Raw genomic sequence first — 22,618 nt, forward strand, 5'->3', positions numbered from 1 at the left:
CAAGTGGAAATGAGCAGTTGCATTTGGTTGCTTGTCATATTAGCATTACAAAAGAATTAACCAGGAATTTTTTAATTTTTTTTTTTCAAAAGGGGTAGAAGAATTTGCTTCCATAGTAGAAAAAGGTCATAATGCAGGGTGATTGCTTTTGCAAAGTTATTCACAGTATTACACTTACTGACCTCTCCACTCTGCCTTCTCGCCTTTATCTTGTTCTTTTGCTTTTTCATGTAGTCAGCATTGAAATGTGCAAATGCATATTCTACCAGTGCAGCGAAGACAAACACATAGCAAATCCAGAAGTAAACATCAAGTGCCTTGATGGCAGATGCTCGTGGAAGCGAAGATCGGGCACTGACCATCAGTGTGGTCATAGTGAGAACAGTAGTTATACCTGCAGTGTAGTGTGAGAAAATCTACTTTAGGTTTCATAGTATACACTACAATAAGTGTATTTACTAATCTGAAGCTGAGGAATATTTTCACAGTAGAAGCCCCTTAATAGTGTGGCTTCTGATTTTCAAAACAGGGGAGCTTGTAAAAAACTGCATTTGTATGACTAAGGCAGCTTTGAACATGTTATCCTTCGTTTTATTCTAGATCAAGACAAACAAAACCAGAAGACTTAACCCTCAAAAACTTTTGCATCTGGACTTGCAACCCTTACTCAGGCAAACAGATCCACAAACTGTAGGAGCATGTTTTTTTCAGTGTCCCAGCTCCTTCAAATCAATTCTTTCATACGTCTGACTCACATTCACTATTGCTTTTAACCATCTTTAGATGGTTATTTTCTGTTCTTTACTGAGGCCACTGCTCTGCTAGCATGACAGAAATTAAAACATGAAGGAAATCTTTTAAAGGACCTTCTCTTCTGCAAATGTAAATATAGTATTCATAAATGTACCTTCATGGAAAGTGAGGATTATTAAGAGAGCATAATTACAACTTCAGCATGCCCTTTCCTGTTAGTTCCCCAAACTACCATGTTTTACCTAATGACACTCTGGCAGGCACAGCTGACTGACTGATCCAGAAGGATACCCACGACATGGCCACTAGTAAGATAGAAGGAACGTAAGACTGAATGATGTAAACTCCTCGATTTCGCCGAAGGTGGAAGTGGAGACTGAGCCTGGGAAACTGACCTGCTGGAAAAAAGAGCAGACAAAGAAAGATCCTGACTGTGTGAATTACAGTTAAACTGATATTCAAAATAACATTTCCTGTAATGACACAGATCTACATTTTTAAACATCTTTTGGACAAGGATCACAAAAAGCTTTTTTGAATGTGGTTCAATTAGCCTTCATAAACCCTGCACGAGGTACTGCTGTTCTGATCAGCACTGTTAGCTAAGAATAGGTCAAATGATTTGTCGCAGGTCATATCAATGCCAGATCTGAAAATAAAATCATGAGTCTTCTTGAATAACAGTATTGCTTCAAAATGTGTACTGTCTTATCATCTGCTGTAGAAAGTCCTCCAGATACTAAATTTAGATTTTTTAAAAGGCCAAGTTAATTTCAAACTCAAAAAAGAGCTTAGAGGAGATGTGCAGCATAAATGAGAATCTGAATACATGAAAGAGGATGAAAAATCAGCAGGAAAGAAATGACTCCAATCTTTTACAAACACTGCAATAAACCCAGTGATACGCAAACACACCACTGACTTCTACTGGATAGAATTAGAATGACCTGACTATACGTCATAAGCCTCATAACATCAGAGGTAATGGAAATTTTTCTTTATCTGAAGTTGCAAATTAGGTCAAGAAAACATGAGCTATACCTGAAGTGTTTTTTATCAAGCGCTGTCTGGCTACTCCATGCAGTACTTTGTCAAGCATACAGAGCTAAAGGACATAATATGCTACAGTGGCTACCTGAAGGCTCAGTAAACGCTGGCATTTTTTGCAAGTGTAAGCTAAAGAAAACTCTTATCAGAAACCCGACATTCTTAAATTAGTTACTTAAGAAGAAGGGGGTTCTATTATAGATATAGGAGGTTTCCTGTGCAGGAAAAAGTCAGATACTATCCCTGAATTGAAGACAGATCCTGTTACCAGATTTGAAGTTCATCATTTCTGTTGTGAACTGGTAATTGGTAATTGTGAATTGAGCAAGCTGCAGCTTATCCAGCCCATGGATCTCCTCCTGGTTTTCTGACCAGTGGTAGACGATGTCCTCTGAAGAGTAGCCATCTGCCAAAAGAAAGCTGAATAAACGCAAAGTTTGAGGAAGAAATTAAGAACTTAGAGGACTCATTGTGGAAGTCCTCTAATTCCTTTGCTACGCTGATTTTCATCGGTCCCATTGCAAACATGCTGTGATTCAGTCTGGATAATTCACTGTCCTGGCAACATCAGTGTTGCCAGTGTCACACTGGCATAGCTTTCCTACAGGGAGAATAATCCAAGTCGATTCACACTGACTAGCAATATGTGGTATGGAACAATGCACTTCAGTGTAATGAGAAATATTCAAATTATCTCTCAAAAAGTTAATTTGCATACTCACTTAAAGTAGAGTACTGTTACTGTAGCACTCAAACTAGCCTACTTACCCCTGCACTGTGCTTGGATCTCAGAAATTTCTGTTTGTAAAAGAAAATAACTACTAAATCTAATCTATCTATGCCTATCCTACTGAAGACAGATCAGAGTGTAATTCTGTACCGCAAATCTATCTCCAAGTTCACACATTGCTTTTATGAGATGATAGGTACTCTGTACCAGTCAGGCAGTGTCGAGGAAACAGATTTCCTTTGTCAGGGATTCCCCCAGTGTCCTCAAAAAGTATGTGTCCTGTTGGCTCTATATCTCCCCTTGCAAGCCCTACAAATGGACACTGCATGAAAGTGAAATATATAGCCAAATTGTTCATATGAATCCCCACTCTTGGAAACAACTGTTAGGGCCTCCCCCAGGCTTAACATAGTTTAATCAGAAAACAATGCCTATGCAAACTGCCTGTGCAGTGTTTTTCTGTCAGTTCTCCTCCTCACAGTTTTTTAACTTCCTCAATATTTTCAAACCAAAATGACAAAAAGGTAAAGGTTTCAAAGATGCTAGATTCTTGAAAGTTTTGTAAGAAATGGTGTGTAGAGAACAGAAAATCAAATTTGTGCATCCAGTTGGAGAACAGCAGTATAACTCAGACTTATGTCCATTCTGAGATGCACCAGCTAGCTTCACAATCATGTATATCAGCCTATTAATGACTGCAGTTTGGCATGGGTGGCAGCTGGAAGATAACTGCTAGGGAGAGGTGCAGGGCACCACGGACATGAGAGAAGGGGAGATATGTATGAGGGATTTATGTAACATGCAAATCCATAGGAAATCGATCTTTGCTAGTTTTGCTGTTAATGGACAAATTGGTACTAAACCATTCATTTGTTTAAAGAGAGTATATTTCTACATGTTTGTTTCACTGAAATCAAAACCCTCAAATTCAATTAAAAAATTCAACCACCACCAAAACTCCCTGCAGAACTTGCTGGGAGAGAGAATTGATTGCTGGTTCACTGTCTGCTGCCTCTGCATTTGGTGATTACATAAGTAAAACTGTAGATTGCTATTTTTGACAGGATAAAATGGTATTGTGGTTAATTGCCTAGAAAACAAAGTCAGTGCTAAAAAGCAAAACGAGAAACTTGCATCAATAGGCCAGGGAATCTGCTCAGAAACTGCTATTCACAAATCTCTGGAACCCTCAGGACCTGTAGACTCTCTGATATAAAAACCACAGAAGGCCGGATTCATTGCCATTGATTGGGTGGCCCCTGCTTGTGTCAGTGGTGAGTTTCATTCAAAAGTATTAATGCTCATGGGAATTACATGCTGATCATAGATAAAATACAGGTTGGACAAAATATAAATTCATTCTTCACCCTCCTTTGTGAGTACAAATTAATTTAAGCCAATCCATGCAGTATTCTGATTGATTTCTGCTTAACAGATACAGGAATGCCTAGGCAAGGTAAACAGCTACATAACGGTTACTCACAATGGCATTCATTAAAAGCAGGGAATTCTTTCTTTTTCCTGTTGTCTCATAAAGAAAAAATAGCACATCAAATTTTGCTTGTGGGCTTCTCTACTTATTCTTACTGGATTTGATGCAAACCTCAGTAATGCTAGCGACTTGCACTACGTTTTACACGAAGCACAAAGTTCCATTTGTCAGCAGGACTGTAGGTTGTTCATCTTCACTAAATTAAATCCTATAGTTTTGAATTGGATCGGAGCTGAACTGGTATTGAAAAATCCATAGTCTAATGCCCAACACAGAGAATGAAGGGATTCATGTTCGTACCCTTTATTTCTAAATCCTAAGGCACCCCTTACATCATTGACTAAAGCAGAATCATTCCAGCATACTCCAGCAAGCTAAGTACCATATACGCAGGCTTTAAACAAAATACAGATTATATGAAACACTGTACTCAGCCCTTACAGCTCTCCAAATCCAACATGCATTCTTGCTCATCCATTGGATACTTGGAAAGGTCCATGTCACAGGCCACTGTTGAGGTAATCCTGTTCCAAGCAACGTGAACACCAGTTAGTTGCATTCAGATAGAGCCTTTTCCTCAGAACTCAAAGACTAAATGGAAAACTTTGAAAGCTTAGTACTAATATAGGAAACTATTTTCAAAATCCTTATGGCTATTGTCTTTAGTAAGTCTGTGGGGAACCTAAAGGTGAGGGGAAATTGAAGAAAGGTCAAATGACTTGTCTAATGTCAGAGGACACTTCAGCTACTTCTGATGATAAAAAGGACTTTTCTGAGTCAAATCTACTCCCTTCCACTGTCCCCAAGATCACTACCAATACCTTTAGGGTGACTTTGGACTTACAATTTCAAAGATGCACACTCATTAATTTTTAGAACATTACACAATTAACTTCAAATATAGTTACTGAGTTCTAGCAAGAACACTCTTCCAAAGTGAGGAGATACTGTTTTCTCTGTTTGAAAGATGGGGAAGTTGAGCCTAAATCAGGCTCATAGTTCCCTTGGAAAATAGTGAGAGAGTGGAGAACAGAATCTTTGCTCTGTATTCAGCATGTCCTCGCCTGGTGACCAAATAGTTATGAGATGCTTATCTCCCATTAAGGACATTCTGAAAGTGATCAGTGATTATGCAGTGGAAAATGTGTTAGTGTTGCCAAAGATACCTTCCTGGCAGTGTAATCCTTGTAAAGCAAAGGGATGTCTGATAGGAGTCACCAGTACTTTCTTCTGTTTTAAATTAGTAATTATTTTAGGAAATCATCCTAGGTAAACTGACTTTATAGTCTGTTCAAAAAGTTAGTACATGATAGAGTACACTTGCACTCTTTCTCACTCACCTGATGCTGTATAAAATGACTCCATCTGGCTGGAGCCTGATAAGTTTGTTTTCCACAGTCACATCATGGAACCAGGCAGACTTGGCATTCACTATGAAAGTATCTGGCAACCAGAGCTTGTCCACAAACCGGCTGTCTAAGCCCAAAGTTTCATTGGTGTGATTGTAAGATAGACGGTCGTCTCGCCAGCTCTGGTGCAAAAATACTGTCATGGTATATTCCTATGACAAGAGAAATCCCAATTAAAAAGTGATGCTAAACAAACACAGTGATAATGCCTTGGGACTTGATCAAAAATCATTGCATTAGCCTAGAAATGTATTAACTGTTTCCCGTGCAAATAAGTATTTTTATAGTCAGTCAACCATGGAGCTGCCCAAGCATTTTAATTTCTGTCATATGCTTCTACCATGGATAAGCCCAAGATATCAAAAAGTGATTCAATGTCAGTGTTATATATAACATATTGCAAGAGTTGCATATGTTTTAATGAAAAAAATCAGTTTATTTATCTCCACAAGTACAACTTCTGTTTTTGAAGGTTTTTTAAAGCAAAACTAAAAAATCAGGTGAAGTTATGCATCTGTAATGAAGGGAAAGGATGGAGGAAAAGTCAAAGTTTTGGTTTTAAAATTAAATCTATTGTGTTTCAGAAATGCAGTTAGTTCATGACTATGCTTGTTTATGTGACTTGTAAGTTGTTATACTCCACTGCTTTACTGAAAGGTCTTTACACAAAAAAGAGGAGCATCTCACAACCAGTCGTTCCCGTAGCTTCTTTTTGGAAGTATCTGTGGTGAAAAGGAATTTGAACAGAAGTTGGAACTAATGCTTAAAATTAGGCTTTCTGTTAGTAAGTGCTGCTTTCTGTTAGTAAGTTAGCTGCTTGCTAACTGTAATAAGAAATCTCAGTGAATTATACATGGCTAGATTCTTGTAATTGCCAATATCTGCCAGAAGAGACTCTGCCTGTGTCTTAAAATACAATGTTTGTTCTTTGCAGTATCTTCCTGTGGTAATTTCTCCACTCCAAACATGTTGGGGATTAACCGTCTCTATTTAGCTAGTTTTCGACGCTTTCTGTCATTGCAGTACATACGTTCACAACTTGGTAGGTTTAACTGATAACGTACCATGTTGACTTCTGAGATGTGGTCAATGCTGGCTACTTCAATTGCGAGAGCAACATTAACAGGAGGACCTGAGAAAAAATGTTTGAATGCAGTGATTTATATCATCATAGTACCTATAAAAATACAGATGTTAATTCTTTCATACAGAGTGAATTCATAAAAGTGTTTTCCATGATAAAGTACACTTTCCAAGTAAAATCTACCTTAGAGCAAGAGATTTGAATCTTTTACAGATTGCATCCTCAATATCCAACAGAATACCTCGCTTCAGCGATAGAGGACATGAGATACAATCACAACTACTGAAAATTATGGAATCCCTTCTGGAAACTACATCATCTAGTTTCAGACAGCATGACTTCAAGCAAATGCAGAAATATCACCACTTACTGTAATCCAAAATTCCTTCAACTTAGAAATCAGTGATTTAAGAACTGTATCAGCAAGAAGACTGTTGCTAATTCTGTTGTATACAGTTTGTCTTTTTTCAAGATCAAGCAAATTGTTGATTGTTATTATTTCCAGTATCCAAGAAATAGACAACCACAACCTTTTAATCATGTAGAGGGTGAAGTTCACATAAACATCAGAGGGTAGAAGGATTGTAAGAAACAAAAGAGACATTACTCTCAAAGTCTCACCTCCAATCCCAGGCCTGAAATTACGTGCATACCCTTTCATTAAATCATCCAGGTTGGGTAACCAGGATATTTCGATGTTGGAACCTATATAATCTCCGATGTCATTCATAGCTCTAGGTAAAGAGAATAAGTATCTTTTAAAACTTGGCCATGTTTACAAACAGAAAAATTACAGAAAATGTAAGACATTGACTTCTTTTACACCAGAGACCACCTACAGTACAATCAGCTATATTGGTAATTCAGTGGAAAAATACTGTATATAGATAGGAAAACCATTTCAGATCTTTCCGTTTAAATCAAAACATATTTCAGGCAAGACTATGGCCTCTTTCTGAAATACAAGCACATTTTTTTTAAGGTTTTTTCTTTTCAAAAAAAAAAGTAGGAAAAAAAAAGATTTAGAAATGTAAAGAAAGCAGGAGGGAAACCAAGATACTTTGTACACTGCATAAAATGCATCTGTGGATGCTGAAATGGAGCTCTCTGGGTAGCAGGACACAGCAGCTGTGACAGCTCCTAGTACCATTATGGAACAGCTGAGATCAAGAAGGCTGGTATATTGTCAAATGTGATGGGAAAACAGTAAAAATTACACAGCTGGAATTTGGATTTAACATCTTTGATACTGTGAAAAGTACCATTGGGCCTCAGAAATATGAAAAGCAATGCTAATAGAAGGTGTACAAACACCTGAAAACTGCGAAGATATGGTCAAAAAGGAGATCTTGCTTTAAAAGTGAACAGCTGAAAGCACGGAAGCACCAAAGGGGGCATCCCCACGGCCCCGGCACGGAGCTGCCCGTGGGCTGGACCCAAACCTCAGTGGGAACGGGCTGTGGCGCTGGGACTCGGGAGGTGCTGTCCATGGCGCCCGAAAGCCCTGGTAGTTCTCCCTTGTTCTGAGCCAAAGAGGTGGCTGTCTATGGTCCAGGCGACTCAGGAGCCTCCAGAAATCTCTAGAGGGGCCCATGGTTCTGCAATGCGAAGAGCTGCCTATCATGGTGAGCCTGAGGGTTTTGACCATTGTCCTGGAACCTGAGGTGTGCTCCATGATCCTGGAAATGCAGGGGCAAGAGCCCTGACCATGGTCCCGGATTTGGGGCCACTCCTGTCCATGGTCTTGAGTGGTAAGTGAGGTATCCATAGCACTGAAACGTCTCTGTCCCGCTCCACCTTCCCACAGGTGCCCCAGAGTTCTGTGCATATAGGGATGGTTCCATCATGCTGGGAGGGCCCCAGCTCACCTGCCTGTGCTGTTTTGCACTTGCCAGCATCAGGCAGTGTGGGTGTTTGGCCATCTGTCCTCAGGTCAGGAGTGTGGGATGCCATAACGCACGCATCTTTTTGTAGTCACTCTTGGGATCTGAGTGAGTCACCAAACAGGCTTTGTTTGGGAGGTAGTGTGTTGCTGTCCGATGTGTGCAGCATGCCACAGTTCCCCTCCCAGAAATAAGGCTCCATCTCTCAGGTGCTAGGCATATGCTTCCTTCTGATCCAGGGATGCTCCTTGAGACATTAGCACAGCTTCTTGTTGCCATTTTCCACCACCTGGCAGATGCCAGCCCCTCAATCCTCCTGGTACAAGCAGTTATGTGGATATCCCATAATCTCTTATAAACAAAAGCAAGCTTATATTGTCTTCATTAACTGTTTAAACTGAGCTGGCAGACTTCATTTGAAGCAGATCTGTGCCTGCTCACACAATTCCTTTTGCTAGCACTGTGACTGACATGACAGGAATAGATAAATGACGGACTGTGACAACATCTACCACAACTATTTGCAAAGAGAAAATTTGCCAGTGGTTTGAGAGGGCATGTATCTGAATGCAAGTACTGTATCAAAACTGTCTGAGCACTGTTTTAGCATCTTCCACTGAGTCCAGCAATAAATACGGCATTTGAGAGATATGTATCACTAGTAACAGAAGAGAAACTCGTTGAACATCGATGAAAGGCTGCAGAGTAATATACCATAAACATATTCTGCCTTGGTACTTGCGTAACTTTCTTAGAGTGCTCATGTGACATTGACCCACATAAAGCACATGTTTTTTCTCTCCAAAATATGCCAGTCTGGGCATTCAGCTCAGCACATGCAGTTACTGCTAGCACAGTAGCAGAGTATCCTACAATAGCCAACTCTTCTCACAGGGGACTGAAAGAAAAATCTTTGATTGCCCTGGTCATAAAATTCTTGCCCCACCTGTATAGAGTCAATTATATATAGAAGGAGTTCTGGGATTTCAATGTATCAATGTAAGTTCTGAGCAGCAGAGACACTGAAAACTTGCATTAATGGAGTTGTCAAAGCTTAAGTGACCTTAAAGCATAGGGACGCTGCTCCAAAGTGAGACTTCATTAGTTCACGGCAGAATGTTAAAATTGGGGATATATATTAAACTGCACTTATAATGTTTCCTTGCCATGAGCACACTGCTGTATGTTGATCTCAAATTACTATCTCAGATATTTCTCAGGTTCCTATATCTCTTCTGAGTAAGGATCTTGGAAGACTCAGAGCCATATTTTCAGTTATATAAATTGGAATAACATAATTGATTTAGACAAGGGCTTTGAAGATTTATAACAGATGTTGACAAGAGTTTTTTCCTTCTTTATTGGGTCTCATCAACTATGTAAACACTTCTTTCTATCAGACTGCTGTTTCCTATGTGCTGGTCTTTCAATCATCCAACTGTCAGTATTTACTTAAATGAAATTATAGTTTCATAATACTTGGCAAGATCCAAACGCTAAGGTCTGGCTTTCTTCTGCAATACCATCAAACATTGCAGTTCAGAAATTTTCTTTTACATTCACTACCCTATTTCTGGAAATACTAAGGCTATCAGTTAATATAGAAAACAATTTTCTAAATTAAGGCCTTGGCAGATTAGAGAATATGAGACTATGTTGAAAGCATTCTGTTTAAAAATCTACTTATTTGTAACTTGTAAGTCTCAGCCATAGATAGGTAATGATATTCCTAATCAGTAAAATATCTGAGCTCCTTTTATAGGTAAAGAATGACACTTTAAATCTTTTTGTAAATAGGGTAAATAACTAGAATACGCTTGAATGACTATATCTACCTAAAATCTCTTTGCCTTTTCAGTAGAAGATGGTGCTTTTTGACTCCTGTTGCTAAAACTGCAGCCAAGTTCTGTAAAGTGTTTTGAAAACAAGTCAAAAAGTGACTGCACTGTAGGACCTATCTTGCGTGCCTGGCCTGTGAGGATGGGAGAATCTAGCCTATGCTTCCTACATACACAATAGTATGAAAGTGCTAGGTAAAAGTCATTGTAAAATTAGAATACCATGTATATTTGCGAGCACGCAACCTGCGAAAAATAATAAAAACAAATTCTGCGGCTCCCCTTTCACAATAGGTATTGCTACTTGTGTGCATCAAGAACTCATCCCCAGACAACTGACTTATAATCAGTCACTTGCTATAAAAGAAGTAATGTCACTATGAGAACTGCCAGGAGCCTCATCTTTTTTGAAAAAGCATTTACAGTATGCAGCAGTTGTCCTGTGTCAGTATTCTATTCTCATGGCATTAAGGAGAGCCATAGAGCTAAAAGGAAGTTAAAATGACGAGAGTTGGGTTAAAAACTGTTGGGCTGTAGCTTGCCATGTGTTTTAAGCAGATTACAATCTAGAGGGAGTTTTATTTAAATATCCATGACACAATTAAAATCAATCTTGTTTCTATTATTAGTAAAGCCTTAGGGTCAGATCATCAGTGTAACAAATGTGTTGAAGTTAGTGGAGCTATATGCACTTAATACCAGAGGGGGTTATTAAAGTATTACAGCTGAAATAATTTTAAGGCTAGATTTATTTTGTTGATATTTATAGTACTGTTCATTTTTAAATTTCTTTGAAATGGGCAACAAAATTACTCTTACTCAGTTACTGCCATTCTCACACACTGGCGTGGTGCTCACAGAATGGCTCCTAGACACCCAAAGAGAGTATGTGAATCAGAATAACCTACGGTTTCATTTACAAACAGTTATCACTGAGTTACCAAAAGCTTTTGCTAATATTAGGCTTTTTTCATGCAGATGATTAAGGGATTAGAGCATCTCTCATATGAGGAAAAGCTGAGACAGCTGGGACTGTTTAGCCTGGAGAGGAGAAGGCTCAGGGGGGATCTTATCAATGTATATAATTACATGAAGGGAGGGTATAAAGAAGGCAGAGCCAGGCTCTTTGCTCTGGTGCCCAGTGGCGGGACCAGAGGCAATGGGCACAAACTGAAACACAGGAGGTTCTGTTTGAACATCGGGAAACATTTTTTCACCGTGAGGGTGACTGAGCACTGGGACATGTTGCTGAGAGAGGTTGCGGTCTCCCTCCTTGGTGATATTTAAATGCCGCCTGAACGTGGTCCTGGGCTGCCGGCTCTGGGTGGCCCTGCCTGAGCAGGGGGTTGGACCAGATGACCTCCAGAGGTCCTTTCCAACCTCAACCATTCTGTGAGTCTGTGAACCTATATTTTACCTTTAAACTGCCCAGTGATCACTTTAAACAGCCATATTCTTCGAATTACATTTTGTCAGACTGACATGGAGGCTGATGCAGCAAGGGAAATAATACAGACATAAGAACTAATGTAGCAGGGGCTGGATGCTTGGGTGTGTGATTCAGCATGGTGTAAATGAGTCCAAGTTCTGCTTGTGTCAGTCTGATATGTGCTGTTTAGGTCTAAAGTCATCCCAGGTCCTCCAGCATAGTAGAAATCTCCCATTCCCCTCTTTTTTGTCCTTCAAGAATATTGAGGGAGAGGAGAAATAACAAGCTCAAAAATATTATTCTACCTATAATATTTTCATTTCTTTTTTATCTGGTGAAGACAAAAGTGTGAATATTAGCAGATAGTATAGCAGTCCTCATTCAAAAATGATGACTTTGGAAAGCAGACCTTTATTTTCATGGCATTTTACAGGCCAGTTTGTGATAACTCCTTTGAGCCATTCCTCTAGACTTCCGTACATCAGATCCAGTGCTTTAAAGTTACATGAAGGATGGTGGAAGAATTTCATTCATCCTTGATAAGCAGTTGGGATTATATATGGCCTAAAATATTATTCATTTATTGTACCTGAAAAAGGAAGACCAGCATAGAAAAGATTCATTGGAAGGGATTAACTTTTCATAGTGTAAGCAGTAAAGATGAAAAGAAAGGAAACTATTATTAGTTGATTCAGCAACTTCACTTCCTGATGTAAGCTGCTGTAAAGCTTGTTTCAGTAAGAAAAGGACTTTGTAAAATTAAGCTATTGATTTATAAAATTCAAGGGGCGTAACTGCTCATCAAAAAGCTATCTTTACTTTGCACCAGGCCAGAGTGGGGTGCCAAGCTGACTGAATGGCAACATAGTCATGTGTACTAATATCACTCTGGAAGTCATTCCCAAATCTAAAGCTGAAGAAGGTGGTTTTTCATCCACACTCTGACTCTGTACACATCTCATTTCAAGCAGGTATTCTGGAGAATATATTTGCATCTGTCCATATCTGGAGTGTAAGCATTGTGAGAATTTCAACAGAGCTTGTTATTAGCAGCAGAAAACAGATTACTGCTGTTTAAACTATGAAAAAAATAGTTACTTCTCTTGCACACGAGACAAAGGGGAGAGGAGATCACCATTGATAAACCTGGCAAAACTACGAAGTTCTTCTTTGTCTAACAAAACTGTCCTTGACACAGGTTAGGGAAAGCAACTCCAAGCAATGAATCTCAAATGACAAAGAAATGCATCTCTTTCAGAGCCAAGTACAATCAGTTCTAGAATAAAAAGTACATATATCCCCAAATCCTTTCTATCCAAGCTGACATCTTTCTCCCAGCTGCTGCAGGACCATTGCATTCTACTAATATGGAGTGATCTGGAGGAGAAGCATCAACTTGGACAGCACATCTTTAAAGGCTTGTCAGGCAAGAGAGGTATTAGCCTGTCTTCACTATCTTCCAGAACACTGCTTGAAAATGGTTGCTAGAAATTTATCAAAATTACTAGAAAAAATCTGGGAAGTATTTAAATTACACCAAGGAAAGAGGCAACGTATATGTTCTGTATGAATGAGTGCACTACAGCAGCTGAATAAGAGATGACATTAGCAATATTATTTTTGCACAGCAGTGCCAAAAGCTCTAGCAGCAGTGCAAAAAGCTCAGCAGCATCTTTAAGTCAGTGGCCAATGAGATACTGATTTTAGGTCACACTTGTAGGGGGAGTGCGCTAACCTTTTGACAAACATGTATAGCAGTAAGATGTGGAAAATCACTTTTTGCATCTCCTGTTTCTTCTTTAAATCTGCTAACCTGATTCTTTTTGGGACTGTGACATAGTTGTTATATGAATCTTTTAACCTGGTAGATGGAAATACCAGTTTGACTGATACTGAGGACTGGCATGGAGTACATTTCATTTTCTTTGAGATAATCTTTTGGGGGCAAATGTCCCAGATGTCATTGCCACTCAAGAAAACTTTTTCTTGGGAGAAAGACAAGGAATATCCTGCAAGGTCAGTGAACAATCCGGCCTCTGTCAAACTCCAGGATTATCCAGAGCAGTATGTGTATCTTTCCCATCTGCCATTCCTGACTCTAAGTGAAGCTTACTGTAAATATGTTTTGTATTTTGAAATGTAATTGAAAAAGCATTAGGCTTAATTCATGGCAACCTTTTGAACATCAAAGCCCTTATTTTCTCTCTGTGAGTTTTAAGCTACAGAAAATGGACCACCCTTTGCATATATTCATGTGTTAAAGCTGAATAGAAGAAAAAAGCTGAGGGAGACACACAACAGAAGGACAATTCTATGCAAATGTATAAAAGTCATTTAACATAGTAGAATCTTAAATATAAAAGATACACCTATTTTTAATTAGAGAATTAAAATCTCTTTCAGTAAAGAACTACAAAGTACAGACATACATCCCAAAACTCCTATCAATAGTAGTCTTTCGCCACACACATGAAGAAATATTTCACTAAGTGTGTTTCAGCAGATGATTTCATTCACTATGACACGTTTATTATTGCAGCATCCACAGCATATCAAACTCCGATAAAACAGTGGAAGCTACAGTCATTGCCCCAAAGAGCTGTCAATCATATAAATACCAAATTTCTTGCCACTAATCACTGTCTCAAGCAGACCACAAAATACTACTTTTTAAAAATGTTTACCTGAAAACAGCACTAGCATAAGTAGGATGTGCTGACTTAGGCTGAATTTGGCTCATTCACTTCAGTCAAATAGCACACATGACAGAGAAATTGCTTCAAATACAGCCCTCTAAAGCACCCTGAAAGGATATTCAAAAATGCTGTGAGGAAGCAGACTACAGGTATTCCCCACTTCCCTCCTCTGCCAAACCACAACATTATTTTAATAGGCAGTTTTGCCTTTGGGAAGTCTTATGTCATACCACTGAGTTCAGAACTCGCTGAAATATTCTTCCGTTTTTGAATATATTTTTGCTTGCACCTGTCGATATACAGTCCATAGAACTCACAAGTGGAGAACTTAGTGGTTTTGGATGGCCTCTGTCACCGTAACCATGAATCACATTGCATTTAGAAAACAAAATCAGAGCAATAAAATGTAGCTATTGGCAGTTTGGCCCATTATTATAAAACCACGCTCTTCATAAAAGCATCTCTTACCAAAAATAATTATATGTAATATCATATTACAGAACTCCAAGGAAGAAGAATAAGGAAGTTCATGTGCCTCTTGGGCCCTTACAAGGGGAATTATTTTCCAGGTCATCTATGTGTGAGTAATTTTACTGATGCAAGGATAAAATTTTGTCCTGTTTAACTCATCAAAAGTACACACGTAAGCAAGGTTACTCACTTTTTACAAGACTAAAAATGTCCTGCCATAGTCATGCTAAATCCTCAATCTTCAGAAAAGTGTTGTACTAAACAGAGCAGTTTTCAATGACCACTGCATGTCTTACACTTTGGCATATTTGGAAAACTACAAACTGAACAGTTGGAATTTCACAAGCTAGAATTTGCCTTGCCTTACTCTGCCACAAGTATATATATTTCTAACAAACAACTCATCACTATTGTGTAATTGGAGGAAGAAAGTCAAGTAACTAGGTAATTAATCCAAATGTAAAACAATTTATCCAACAAATTAGAGGTTGCACATATCCTGGCAGTTGCTGTGCCTAGAAACAGACCTTGAAGACGGAGGCTGAGAAGGCTGACTCTTCCTTAAAATTCTTTTGTTCTTCTTTTATACTTAAACACCACTTTTCAACCAAAATACTTAATGCTAGCCCAAGTGCAGACAGAGAAAAAAAGGATCACTGAAATTATGGTCAAGATCTTGCTGCCCTTAGGTCATAAGCAGTATTTTCTCTGCCTTCGCTGTAATACTGGATTGCTTCAGAGCACGAGGGTGTCAGGATCTGACCCTGGATAACAGATTCAAGGTCATAGGATAAATCATTATGTCAGTCCTGAATAAGAGCAGTTGACTTGACACTTCCTCTAATGCAAGATCCTTTTCCTTCCCAGTGAAAAAAATCAGATCTCACCAATTAATACCAAAAACTGTAACAGCAATGTTATGTCTTACTACAATTATCACTTTGCTTCTTATACTCCTCTGAAGCTATCAATAATGTCTATAAAGTAGAAGTAGGAAGACCCCTTTAATACCACACCATCTTTGCTCTGGATGATGTAGGCATGTTTTTACATGTAGCAAGTTCTTTTTTACTCCCCCTTCTATTTTCATTGCATAATCATGGCAAGCTTTCTCCACATACAGCCTCCAGATCTGTAGAGAATATATACAGAACATAGCTGGTTGCCTAGCTAACACCTCTGAATAAATATGACTGAGAATTGCAAATATATATCTTTACACTTTATTATTTTAAGAAATGGTTGGTGTTCTTCAAACGTTTTTTCTAAGATCTCTGCCAGTCTCTTCCTCTTATCTCAAGTTCAGGAGACTTAATGAACCCATTAGAAAGGAACGTCTGTATTTTGGGTTTTTTAATTGTGCCTATGGAGGCCCTAAGCAAAGATGTTCAGTAATACCCCACTGGTTGTGCTGGGTTTTATGGAAGAGTTTCATGTTCAAGCAGGCCCCCTACAGAGCTGTTTAAGGGGATGAGGCTGTGCTGGGATATGCAGTGCCATTACAAAAAGTGATTGCCCCCAATTTAGAGTAAGTGCCCTCGGGAAAAGGCTTCCACAGGCATCCTGTTAAAAACACACCCCTTAAGTAACCCAAGAAACTGCTGCTCGGTTGGCAGAAGTGCATCCTATGCTAGAAAAAGAAAAAAAAAAGATGGGGCACACTGAGGAAACTCTTCAGTCAAGACCCCTTTTTCTACTGAACTCACTCAAAGCAGTCGTAGTCCTTAAAGGGAGAGCATCCCTGGGCAAAAGTGGGAGTGGAAGCTACAGCCAGAGCTGGCATTTGTCACCCCAGCCACACCGAAAGAACGGCTGTCTAAGGCCAGTCTAAGAAAGAACGATAAGGCGTTTTCTTACCTGATACACCTGTGCTGTTGGGTGCACAGTAGAACCAAGGCAGGAAAAACCCAGGTAAGAAATTCCATTTTACTCCCATTTATTAGACAGTGGCAAACAAAACCCAGGTTCCCTGGCTCTCTTGGCAGCTCCAAAGCTCCAGTAGTGTTGCCATCCTTGCTTGCGGTGGTAAGTTGAGGCTGAGTTTAAAGCAATGTATTGTTGCTCAGCAGCGGCAGCCCCCACAATCTCTACAGTGCCCGGGAGCCATGCAGGCAGCCAGAAATGGGGAGCAGGTAGCAGGGCAGCCCTCCTCCTCTGCGGGGTGGCACCTCGGCTGCGCTCGCCGGCTCACCCCCGCCCGGCTCCGCCGCCCTGCCTTGGCATACCTCTGCTGCTGTCAGAAGCGCCTCGCTCTTCCCCCGGCCGGTCTTCCCGGGTGCAAGGCTGGTTGGCGAAAATAACCTCCAAAACGATAGATTAATCCCACCGAGCGCGGGGGGGAGCAACGTAAAAGTGCTCCGGAGGTACTAGACATGTCCTGTGCAAATAATCACGGGGAGGAAGAGGGAGATGCAGCCCGAGCTAAGGGCAAAGGCGATTCAGCCATGGAGCGCGGGCAGCCCGGGCCGAGCTCGGGGTGAGACGAGGAGCAGGTTTCCCCGGCACAGGAGAGGGCATGTGAACTGCAGGCACCGGCAGCCGCTGTGCGCCGGAGGCCCGCTGCCGCCTCCCCCCGCCCCCGCCCCCGTCCCTGCCTGTGCAAATCGCGGCTGCACAGCTCCGGGGCGGCCGCAGCTGCAGCCCGTCCTCGGGAAGAGGGAATATAAATAGGGGCGACTCTGGTGAGGGGAAAGTGCCACCTCTTCGCTTTCCGAAAGCTGTCCCAGGCTGGCGGTACAAAACCGAAAGAGGCAGACCCGAGGTTTTACAAACTTCTGCCTCGTCGCTCAGATTCCTGAGGGGCTTCTCTAAAGTGAAACGCTTCAGGTTACTTCAGCGAGCACGGAGCTGTGAAACTGCATTTGCAATACTCCATCCCACGGTTGCTCGGGGGCTGACATCCTTAGCACTCAATAACGCCGTGCACGTTTCCATCTTTTGAGCCTTGCAAACTCTCGGGGACCTCCGCTTGCGCTTAAGGAACGCCAGTAGGGAGCCCGGCCAGAAGGCTTTTCGGGAGTTTGGTTTCATCTTTACTTGCAGGTCAAACTTGATTTTCTCCTCCATATTCGCTCTTTTCGTCTCTCCTCCTGCACCTCCTCTGCTTTTTGGTGCTGTTCAATGTAGAATGACAATTTTAAAACCAACCCACAAAGGAAACACTGTGAAGGAGACATTTTAAAGAAATTGTGTCGTAAAGCAAAAATGAATGTGCAGATACCTTAATCAAATGAAAGGATGCACCTGGGGTAAAGTGTTGAATTTATCTTTTCATATGCTTAATTTTGTATTATTATTTAATACCAATATTTCAATTGGCAACTAAGGGGTTGTGGGTGAGGGGAATAACAGCCCCGTGGAATCCAGGAGGAGAATACGTGTACAGATTATCTACAGATTGTGTAGAGGTGTACACAATACGTACACAAACGTACATACACACATAAGATCATATGTCATAAAAGTGTAAGAATGATGTGGGGGGTTATTTTCTTTCCGATCTTTTCCTTCCTCTACACATTTCAATGGTCATGCCTGCAGCTAATGCACACTAAAGAGGAAAAGACCTAAATTTAAACTCAAGTAGTTGGATTGTTGCATGAAAACTGTTTTTTTGGAGGAGGGAAACCAAAGTTTTTAAATGGAATTTACAGGGTGACATACAGAACAGAATGATTTTGTCTCTCCTTGTAAAGAACAGATTTACACCTTTCAGGATATTTTCAGTTGACATTTTTTCATGTTTTTCCTACTCTTAAGGGTGGCGTTCCAATGAGCTATGTACCTACTCTGAGAATTCCTTGGTGTTGGTTTTCTCTGGCTAGACAGCTGTCATCTAATTGACTAGTAAAAAAGAAGTTTTCTATGTCTTCAACATACATCTGTAAAAATAGCAAAAATCAGACGAGGTAATTTGTACATTTAGAATGAGTGTGTGTGTATGTGTAGTTTATACAAGTATAACACATATATAAGTGTGTGAGTGTGTGTATTTGTGTGTTGGTGTAAGTACATCATGGCTACATATGCTCTAAAGGGATAGACATTGATACAAATTTGACCATTAAAACAAGTAAAAATACAATGGCAATCCTGTAAAAGAATCATTACTGAAAGAATTGTATTTCTACAACTACACTTTCAGCCTTACTCACTGTGGTCCTATGAAAAAGTTTTTTTCTCTCAGTGGTTCTGATATTGCAAAAAAGAAAAAGAGGAAGAGTATCACCTACATATTTTCTCTAAACTCATTGAGCTAGTTCTCTTTCTTACTTCTCCTTCTACCACTATGCTCCTTCTTCAGCAGCTCTACAGCCAAAAACAGTGACTGCCCACAAAATCTTCAATGCAATTGTGAGGGGAATATGTTTAGCCTCAGGATTTTACTATTTTTTCTGAAAAAATCTGGTGATCGAGGTAAATTATCAGGGTTCTGATTATCCCTGGAAAAAATTAACTGTCCCATTCATTTCACTGGGCATTGCATAGGGATATTTATCCAATTGCTGAAATCATCTTGAATGATCAAGGTTTTATACTATAGATTTGGATTAATAATGTCATCATGAATGAAAGAAATACATATGGGGAGTTTTCCATCACTACCATAATAGTGCCTGGGTTTAACAAAATCTTATGTTATTTTCATGGGACTGATTTAGCTACCACTTTGTGTCTGTATTTCAGAAAAAGAGATGTTCTAAGATCCATTCCCACAAAATCTTAAAATGAATGTGTAACTTCTCTCAGGTAAATAAATTAGATTTGATGTATATGAGCCTTGATTATATCCTCTATATTATATAGAAGAAGGACAATTCAGGACATTCAGCCTTGTTTTTAGTTGATTCTGCATACAAATACCTATTTAAGCAAAATAGGCTCTTATATATGTACACCCCCACTCAAAATCAGTAATTCCTATTAGCCAAAGGGAAGAGAGGGGATAAAATAATAATGATCAACAATATATTTCATTTCCTACAATTCTAGAATATCCCAAAGTCTTTACAGTCAATGACAGATTAAAATTGCTCAAGAGATAGATTAAAAAACAATTAAAATTGCTATTAAAACATCAAAACAAAACAAAATAAATAAGCTCCCCAAATCTTACTCATCTAATCCTCTTGAAAATAATTAAAGCTTTCCCTTAGCTACTGGCTTGGAACTGTCAAATATTCTTCAAAAGATGGCCCATGATACTAAATTTTTCTTAAGCCTTTTTATCACTCTACTAAATTATCACCTCTCCTCAATCCGTATGGCTGCAGGCACTAGCTTTTATGAAAATACCCATCCTATGATCTGACCTTGCATATGGAGCTCAGATGGATCATCAGAGACTGCATGAGATTAAGCCGTGCTCCAACATGACCAGCTTGTCAGGTCACAGTTACACAGTTTGGAACAAACTTTCATCTTTGGTGTTGTACCCATAAAGCTATAGTAGATCTGGCAAAGCAATGTAATAACAACCAACGTGATACCTGGGTCAGTATTTTCATATTATCTGACCATGTCAGCCTATCAAAAGTTGATGGGCTCCGGCCACAGCTGGACAATTTTACAAGTAAATATCATTGAAACATTATTGTAATTTTTGAAGTACCCTTTCTCAAGTAGTAAGCAAAGGTCACAACTTTGAAGTAATATTTTACTGTAAATAAAACCAGAAACCCACATTTCAAAAGCTGTCAAGTATTTTTCTTCTGGAACATGTAACAGGTGTGACTTTTTCCTGATCATAGTCATCCATACTTCTGTAACTGCTACTGTAAAATAATTTATTGGAGAGCATAATTTGATGGGATTGAGGAGAAATATGCTCAGTGATTTGGGCCAAATAACAAGTTTTCATAGTCCTTTATTACCTCAGGATTTGAGAGCATATCAAAAGGACATTATTTAAATTTATTTTACAGTTGCACTGCATTACCTGATATTCTTAATAGATCATTTTCTAAACAGGACAGGTGGTTTTACTGCCAGCAAAGTAAAGATGTCATATTGTCACATATATTTTTTAGGGGCAAAAAATGTACCACATGGATCATTAGTTTCACTCTTCCACGATTCCACATAAACTGCTCGTGAAAGATTGTTGTGGCAACGTCGCCAAATGTCTCTAGGTATATAAATTACACACATATTCCTATTTTTATAAATGAGATTTGGGAATATCAGTGGCAATTGCATGGTGGAAATATTTAGCTCATTTCAGAGGTTGTACTGTACTTATACTGTTTGGATGTCTGTATTTAATAAATATCAGTATAACCACAACCTTAATTTTCCTTTCACCTAAAGCGCTGGCTGAGAAATCCAGGTTTTGTCTGTTTCCAATTCCTCTCTCAGTCTGCATAGATTTTTTTGATGATCACAAAGCGCAGTGCGGCCAGAAACTTTGCCCTCTTTTCCTCTTCTCTGTGCAACAGATTTGGGATGAAATTCCCCACTTTGCCCCCAAGCCAGGGCTAGTTCCAGGACTGGAGATGACTGTCTTGCTCCAGATGTGTTGCTCTCAATGGTGCGCTCCCAGCTGATGTCATCCCTGGTCGTTCCTCTGTGGAGCACCCTGATAGCAAATGCCCCTCTCACTCTTTCTTACTACATCTGTAGGGACGACTCATTGGTAAGACGCTTATCAATGTTTTGCCATTGTTTACAGTCAAACGTTGATCCGTATCATAGAACAGGGGCAGAGAAGTTGGTTTATGTAATCTGAGATGAACCACACTGCAAAAGTTAAGATTCCATTATTGGCATGTCTTCCTGCCTAAAAGCTGGAGAGCTCCATATATGAGCTACTGTCACCTTGGAAACGTTCAGAAAAGAAATACCAACCGCCTGTAGAAGCACAGTATGTAGCCATACAGCAAACTGAACTGTCCGGTTCTACTAAGTTTCAAATTGATCACGAGGTGGTACTGAAGTAGCCTCTAAATTTAACTTCACAGTAAGAAAACAGCAGGATTTTAATTTATACATGCACACACCGTGATCCAGTTTCTCAGAGATGTATCACTAGTGGTCAGTGCCTACAAAATCTAGAAGAGTAGCATCAATCAACCGATGCCTTTTTGTAAATCTCCTGGAGCTGGAAGCTGGAATAAGTTCACTGCCTTTAAGTTGATAGACGTAAATTGTGGATTGGGAGATACGAACTTGTCTGGAGAGCCATAATTTAACATCTTCAGAGGAACTGCAGATATCTTCTCTCCTCTTGCATCTATATGGAAGATGAAAATCTAGATTGCTTTTCCCTAGTGACAAATTATTCACCTGCCAGAAAATCATGACCAGTGGCCAGGAAATCATGCAGTCAGATGTAACGGGTAGTGTGCACTCTGATGGAAAGGGGCTGTTGTAAAACTTCAATAACAAAACATCTGGTATTTCTGTATTAAGATGGATTAGCAATTTGAGCTTTGTTCAAGTGAATACTACAGCAACATTTCCTACAGAACGACAATTCAGTTTCTAATCATCTCCGAATGCTATGTCTCTGGCTGCAGCAGTGGTTATAATCCAGTGTGGTTTACAGCAAAGTTACAGATCAGCTCTTCTTTTTTGACTCAAGTGCTGGTTAGGTTTTTAGGAAACTTAAAGGTTAAACTCGTATTTATTTGTTGCTAAAACTACAGTTATCTTTTGTTGTTGTTGTTGTTATGAAAATTGTCCGAACAGTTGTAAACTGGGACTGAATAAATACCCTGAATACAAATATCACAAGAAACTGAAAATCAGTGATATTACCAGGTGTTCTTACAAGTGTTTTCTTGAG

The 22,618-nt window shown here is 39.6% G+C and overlaps 1 protein-coding gene across 6 annotated transcripts in view; it reads right to left on the reverse strand.

Annotated features, from left to right (window-relative positions):
- GABRD (gamma-aminobutyric acid type A receptor subunit delta) overlaps positions 1-22,618 on the reverse strand; it is a 112,010-nt gene that overhangs the window by 2,031 nt on the left and 87,361 nt on the right. For 3 of the 6 annotated variants that reach the window (XM_075172261.1, XM_075172262.1, XM_075172260.1), the window contains 7 exons: positions 7,137-7,249; positions 6,496-6,563; positions 5,363-5,583; positions 4,464-4,546; positions 2,069-2,206; positions 996-1,151; positions 183-394 (listed from right to left, as the gene is read on the reverse strand). In XM_075172261.1, the coding sequence (XP_075028362.1) occupies positions 183-394; positions 996-1,151; positions 2,069-2,206; positions 4,464-4,546; positions 5,363-5,583; positions 6,496-6,563; positions 7,137-7,245 (987 nt within the window). In that variant the 5' untranslated portion in view covers positions 7,246-7,249. Of the gene's footprint in view, positions 1-182; positions 395-995; positions 1,152-2,068; positions 2,207-4,463; positions 4,547-5,362; positions 5,584-6,495; positions 6,564-7,136; positions 7,250-16,689; positions 17,383-22,618 lie in introns of those variants that run through there. The other 3 variants (XM_075172257.1, XM_075172258.1, XM_075172263.1) reach the window with 3 other exon arrangements.

Source organism: Calonectris borealis, chromosome 23, assembly GCF_964195595.1.
Source record: "Calonectris borealis chromosome 23, bCalBor7.hap1.2, whole genome shotgun sequence".
Taxonomy (NCBI): domain Eukaryota; kingdom Metazoa; phylum Chordata; class Aves; order Procellariiformes; family Procellariidae; genus Calonectris; species Calonectris borealis.